General features: G+C 40.7%; 1 protein-coding gene across 1 annotated transcript; it reads right to left on the bottom strand.

Annotated features, from left to right (window-relative positions):
* Nucleotides 1-1532: 1532 nt before the first annotated feature.
* On the bottom strand, nt 1533-6491 carry LOC107554506 (iroquois-class homeodomain protein irx-4-A-like). Its single transcript, XM_016237026.1, has 5 exons — nt 6372-6491; nt 4721-4804; nt 4083-4189; nt 3350-3669; nt 1533-2576 (listed from the first exon to the last, which is right to left on the bottom strand). Exons 1-5 carry the CDS (start codon nt 6489-6491, stop codon nt 1975-1977), a joined length of 1233 nt encoding a protein of 410 aa, XP_016092512.1. The 3' UTR covers nt 1533-1974.
* Nucleotides 6492-6775: the final 284 nt, after the last annotated feature.

Raw genomic sequence — 6775 nt, forward strand, 5'->3', positions numbered from 1 at the left:
GTGTGTGTGTGTGTGTGTGTGTGAGAGTGTGTGTGTGTGTGGCACGCCTGAACGAGTAAGTCAAACCATCACATCTCCTCCCCCTCTCTCTGCCTCTCCAAACCCTGTTTAATGAGAGGAAACTTTCTTGGAACAGTAACTATATATTATTTTATGCAATACGCAAAATATTTTATTATTCTATGCAATGGCATTTTATTCGGTTCTTCAAATTTCTTTGCGATCTGCTCTGCAATTTTAAATTGTTTTCATTTTAGGAAAATCTCTTAATGTAATATAATTTTAAAGTATTTATTCTTAGTAGTAGTCATCATTAATATTAGTATTATTAGTATTAGTCATTTTTTTATATTTATAATTTCTACTACTACTACTACTACTACTATTATCATTTATGATTATTATACAATGTATGTGTAAAATAACAAATTAAGCATTAATAATTCTGGCGCTTTAGATTTTATGTTACCTTTTATTTTTTTGAGTGAAAAAGAATGCTCTTTAATTTTAGACAACGAAATACAGCATGACCAGCGCCGTTTGTTGTGCACTGCGTTTCACGGACAAAACGCGTTTTTCCAAATGTCTCTGTGCAGGGGATCGTTCAGGAGAAGGTCTCAATCGTTTGGCTTTCACATTGAAATTCATCAGCGAGGGCCCTCTCAGCGGACCCCAGTCCTCCAGGGGCCACACTTTCACCATCACTGTCAACTCCTGCCTTTGACTGCGTGTTTTTGCCCTTTCATCTGCACCAACTAATTCTCTTGCCCTTTTCACTTAGAGACGCGCCCCGGTGAAAAAGCCTCCGAGTGCAGAGGAGCTCCAGAAACTGAGGGGTCCGTGTCAAGATGAACATCTCGAATGATCTCTCCTTCTGCCATATAAACAGCCTGTCTGCAGAGCTCAAGTGCTGGTCAGGGGGAAGGATTTGGCGCTTCGATGATATTATCAGAGGCAGAGAAAGAGAGAGCAGAAATCGATAGAGTGAAGTGAGTGATGACTGAAAACATCCCAATTGCAGGCTGGTTATGGCGGGTTAATGGGGCTCATCCAGCGCTGTCTTATGGCTCCTGAGGGCCTCATCTCTCCCATCAGAGGACGCGAGAGAATGATAAACAGTTATCGGGGGATTATTACAAAGCCAAACACAGTGAACACGAAACAATCACTGCTGAGAACATCGTATACATTATTTAGAGTGGACAGTCGGCCCATTCGTATTACTTTGGCCTAATGATATCAAATTTAACATTTAAGTTACAATTACATTTTTAAATGCAATGTTTCTTTTTTCTTTTTGTTTTTTTTTATACCGAAAATGTATGCATATGTAGTTGTATGCCTATATTTTATGATGCAAATGTTAAATTACAGGATAAAATGTAGCACAACTTTTCAGTGACAAAAATAATAAAAACAATACATACAATCGAATAAGATGCATTTATTGAAGCCAGCAGGTGAATCTCATCGCGTGTGTTCAGCACCAGGGACAGCGACTCTGATCGATACACAGAACACAAGCTGAGAACAATCCACCGTTTATTATAGTGAGCAGATTTGAACATTCCCCGTTTCGAGGAGATCTGTGCATTTGTGCGATGCTTTCGTAGCAGTGACACGTGTGAGTCGTTGCGACAAGGTCCGAGTTCGTCTAAAAGAATGATCAACATATGCATGCCAAAGAAACGATAAAAGCCGGAACGAAACTAGCCTGTAAACCTTTTTTTCCCCCAGTCTTTCAGAACATAAACTTCCAGTTAATTTACACAATCTGAACGTGCGTCAGCCAAACCAATAAATATATATATAAACCAACCCCTCGCCAGTGAGATGTCAACACAGCAATAAACACACACATTTCCTCATGGTTTTATGTAACAAAACGTATTTTTGGGCCCATCTATTCACAGTCTGGCATTAGTTTGTGAACTGAAAGCGTAAACAGCTATTCCAAACAGTCTTTGTGGTGTGCTAGGAGCAGAATATTTTATTCACCCCCTTTGGAAATGTCATACTGTCCTTGCTGGCCTCTTGCTGTCCAAGCGCTCCGGTCTCTAAGATCGACCCTTTGGTCGAGGTGGTCCAAGAAACCGTAGTGTTCGTGTGTGCTTGGTTTAAGGAGCTGTGTCTAAACAAGGGGTCGTGAAAAACACCATCTACCCAGTTTCTGAGAGTCGTGACAGGTGAGTCCTGCTGTCTCTCCAGGCCGCTGACAGGTGAGGAGGCGGGGGGCGATGGCTGGCACCGAAGCATACACGAGGAGTACTCTGTCGCGGTCTGGGCCAGAGACCAGATGCGCGGTTTGCTGTCTAGTAACGCAAGGCCCTGCTGCTGGAAGCACGCTTTGCTGTGCTCGCAGTCTTCCGCGGTGCTCTTCAGGCCGCTTTTGGCTTCGAGCAGACCGGGGATGGAGAGCTTCGGAGGCGCTTCTTTGAAGCGGTCGTCGGTGGTCGCCATGTGTGCGTTCATGTGGAAGCGGTGCTTGAGCTCACACTCGGAGCTCTCAGACTCGATGGTGTCAAAGTCGTCCAAGTCACTCAGCTGGAGCTCCTTGTCCTCTCGACTTTTGCTCTCTGTTCAGAAATAACGATGGAGTAAGTGGAGAGCGAGAGAGAACAACATATACAAGCCTGAGAATTATTGAGCACGCGAAACTAACGTTTTTATTAAAATAACTAAATATACCTACATTAAAAAACGCATCACAAATGTGACCCTGGACCACAAAACAAGTCATAAGGGTCTTTTTTTAAATTGAGATTTATAAATAAGCTGAATAGATAAGCGTTTCATTGATGTATGGTTTGTTATGATAGGACAATATTTGGTCGAGATACAACTATTTGAAAATCTGGAATCTGAGGGTGCAACAAAAATCATCTTTAAAGTTGTCCAAATGAAGTTCTTAGCAATGCATATTAATAATCAAAAATTAAGTTTTGATATATTCACGGTAGAAGATTTACAAAATATCTTCATGGAACATTTTTGGCATAAAAGAGAAATGTATAATTGTGACCCATACAATGTATTGTTGGCTATTGCTACAAATATCCCCCAGCGACTCAACACTGCTTTTGTGCTCCAGGGTCACAAATAGTAAGTTATTGTACAAAAAAATTATTAGCAATATAATAGTTAGCAATGACAACTGCCTTGGTGAGCCTTTCACCAGACCTATACAAGTTTGCGCTTTTCAGGAACATTCTTGAAAACTCAGATAGCTCAGTGCTGGAGTGTAATTTATTTATTTTTTAAATAAAAATATAAAATATGTTTTATAAATAGGCCTAATAATAACACATTGATATAGGAGAGGATTCGTGAAGAACGGAATGGAGCTGACCGTCATCATTGGTTTCACTTTTGATTTGATCTTCTTGCGACCCTTCCTCATCCTCATCATCCTCATCGTACTTCTTATCGTCGGAGCCCTTGCTTCTCGGTGGCCATGTCATCTTGTTCTCCTTCTTGAGTCTTCTTCTGGCGTTGGCGAACCAGGTGGACACCTGCGTGAGGGTCATCTTGGTGATGATGGCCAGCATGATCTTCTCGCCTTTGGTGGGATAGGGGTTCTTCCTGTGCTCCTGCAGCCACGCTTTTAATGTGCTCGTGGTCTCACGCGTGGCGTTCTTCCTTCTGCTTCCTCCCTCCATAGATCCGTACCTGTGGCATGAACAGAAGGTGTGGTGGGGAAAGTTTTGCAGTGCAACACAGAAATGCAAAGACTTTTATTTCCTTAAGGCCTATAGCCTTCCTCGCATTTCTCTTTTTTTTACAGAGCGAACAAATTGCTTGATCGAGTGCACCGGCCGAGTGTCGGTCCATTAAAGCACTTCAGGGGAAACCCTGAAGGCCAAACATGATATTACATAAAATATACATCAAAGACAGTGACCTGACATTCAAGGGAAGTTCTGTTATTGCTTTAATTTCCTTAGTGGAAAAAAAAAGCTTTCAAATGATTGCGGTAATTATTCCATCAATATGTTGAGCGCTGCCTGTGAAATTGATCCAAATGAACCGAGTCATGTTAACTGTCAATCAGAAGACTCCTAATGAAGGCCGCTATTCAATACCTGTCATACTGGTACTGTCCCAGGGTGGGATCATAAGGGTAATATGCGGCAGCCTGTGTTATACCCGCATGCGCAGACGCACTTCCATCTTTGGCATCAAACGTTCCCTGGAAATAAATACAAGAGCTGTCAGCAATTAAACTTTACATTCACCGCGCTTGTTGATATAACCATGGCAATGAGCAAAACATGATGCTTATCCTAAACACGGAGCCCATAGACTATAGAAAACAATCCATGAACCTCTGCTCAAATGCATACTACATTCTTAAAAATAAAGGTTCCAAAAGGGTGTTCTTGCAGTGATGCCATACTTTGGTGCTTCAGTGAAAAGTTCTTAAACGAACCGTTTTGAAGAACATAAAAAAAAATCCACTATAAATAACCTTTTCTGCATTAGAAAGGTTGCATGGATGTTCAAGGTTCTTCATGGAACTATATCAATGCCAATAAATAACCTTTATTTTTAAGAGTGTAGATAAAGTAATATAAGGTTCGTTAATGTTCTTATTTTATAAACTTTATTTTTTTCTCAGATATAGAAATGCATATAGAGTTCTGGTGATCTAAACACAATGACTCACTGCTAGAACGCATGCCATTATTATCATTTATAATCGCGCATGTTCTAAACTCACCAAAGAGTAGAAAGCGGACGCGTCAGCGCCGTAGGTAACATAGTTCCCGTAGCCCTGGCCGCCGGTGTACGGGCTCCCGTGTGCCTGTATTAACAAACACCTATACCTTTTACCTTGAAAAAAAAATAAAAAGAAAGAAAGTACCCATTTTTATTTAGATATCAGAAATCATATCTAGTACACAATCAGCTGCAATCGTGGATTAGCACAAATGAGATATTAACTCGAATTAACATGCATTTAGTTTCCTAAAAATAAAAGCCTGAAACTGCAATATCTTAAGCGTCTGTATACTTCATGATTTGTCTATTTATCACTGAAATAATAGTTACTATACACTGTTTTGAGAGATTAAAAAAGTGTTTCATGTAATAACAAACACCTATCTATCTATCTATCTATCTATCTATCTATCTATCTATCTATCTATCTATCTATCTATCTATCTATCTATCTATCTATCTATCGACACATGGAGGTCTGTGAGTGTCTTCATGTGAAGCTCTTGATTTGGTTCATTGAGATGAAGAGCTGAAGGTGTGTTGCTGACTGTGGGTTCAGACATGTGAGAAGCCCCGGGGTCACAGTCAAATTAATGATGATGTACTCCTCTTTTCCCCAGCTGGAGAGCTGCCTGCTCGAGACGGGTCTGCCCGCAGTGACAGCTCGATTGCGGGTGATTGATGACTATCCGGAGACCGGCCAGCGTAATATCATATGGGCCGCATAATTGCTTTCATTTACAGATGAAGGTACTTGTCCTCAAATTGAGTTAGACTTTTATCAGGCAAGTTTTTCCCCCTCTTTCCCTCTCCATTGGCATGCGCTTGAGTTTGGAAAATAAGTGTTCTGTGAAATTAAATTAGTCAGACAATAAGCGAGCAAATGTCGGCGTGTGTGTGTTAATAGACGCGAGGTCACGCGTTTACTAAGTGACGGTGATTTTCTGATGGGAAAAGCGATTAATCAAGGCAAATAATAAAGTGCACATTATTTAAGAGGATATCAGTTAATTGTCATGATAATGCGTGTCTTGTACAGTATAGTTCTCGCCGTATCAGGCTCAAACGCGGAGCGCTCGGAGCTAAATGAGTCCTTTTCTCGTTCCTTTCTCCCTGAAAATAACCCGTGACATTTTATCTCAAGTAACATCAGCTCTATGATTGATTCCTCCTCACTCACACTAGACTGCAGTGGAAACAAGTAATGCATCCGTGAAGTTTGATGGGCAAGCTTTCTGTATACATTTACATTATCTTTTTTTTATTTTTTTTCTGGTGTTATTTGGGTCCCTATTAAATATTGAGACGCACTAGTATAAGCTTTTAGAGGATGATGAAGTCTGCGCTGGAGTTCGTGCTCTTGTTTTTCGTTAAAGATGTAACGAAGCTCGGCTCTTTCGGACAGATGGATCAGATGTGACGGGCTGTATTTAATATGGAGATACGTTCAAAACGAATGCAATGCGGTCCGAGACACTTAAACATGATTTAAGAATAGCTCTGAACAATGAGACAAGTTTAGCCAAGTATCTGATCGGATAACAGGATCCCTGTCGTGCATGCATCTAGAGGTACGTCTCATCAGCATTATAAACTGCATGGATTACACCTTGAGAGGACATGGCATCCTTTTGTTGTCTCCGACAAACCAAGCGCAAATCAATCACAGGACGGCATGCTTCCTCCTCCTCCTCCTCCTCCTCCTCCTCCTTCAGGAGACATGAGAAGCACAGGTCTATGCATCTCATATAAGTCATATGCACATCCATTAGGACCACTACAACCGTTACAAATCGAGTTAATCAGGACAAATAACATATACAATTACTGAAGAAAATGATTTCATTTGAGCACATTCACATGAGGAGCAACACTGTGATTAGCACATGATGCTGATTATCAGTTGCTCTGAAATTTGCATCTTTACAGAAACTATTCCTTCACTGAAAAAGAAGAAAAGAGAGCGAGAGAGAGAGAGAGAGAGAGAGAGAGACATTATTTGTATGTGGGAGGTCGTAATTAATTATATATGATTAGATATATTAACAGATTC

The sequence above is a fragment of the Sinocyclocheilus grahami genome, unplaced genomic scaffold, assembly GCF_001515645.1.
Source record: "Sinocyclocheilus grahami isolate Dianchi unplaced genomic scaffold, SAMN03320097.WGS_v1.1 scaffold504.1, whole genome shotgun sequence".
In the NCBI taxonomy this organism is placed as follows: domain Eukaryota; kingdom Metazoa; phylum Chordata; class Actinopteri; order Cypriniformes; family Cyprinidae; genus Sinocyclocheilus; species Sinocyclocheilus grahami.

Coding starts and splice junctions, on each gene's coding strand:
- LOC107554506 (XM_016237026.1), bottom strand. CDS start 6,491: ATGGATGTGCATATGACTTATATGAGATGCATAGACCTGTGCTTCTCA. Junction 4,805..6,371: donor CTGTGATTGATTTGCGCTTG/GTTTGTCGGAGA, acceptor TTGTTAATACAG/GCACACGGGAGCCCGTACAC. Junction 4,190..4,720: donor CGTCCGCTTTCTACTCTTTG/GTGAGTTTAGAA, acceptor ATTTATTTCCAG/GGAACGTTTGATGCCAAAGA.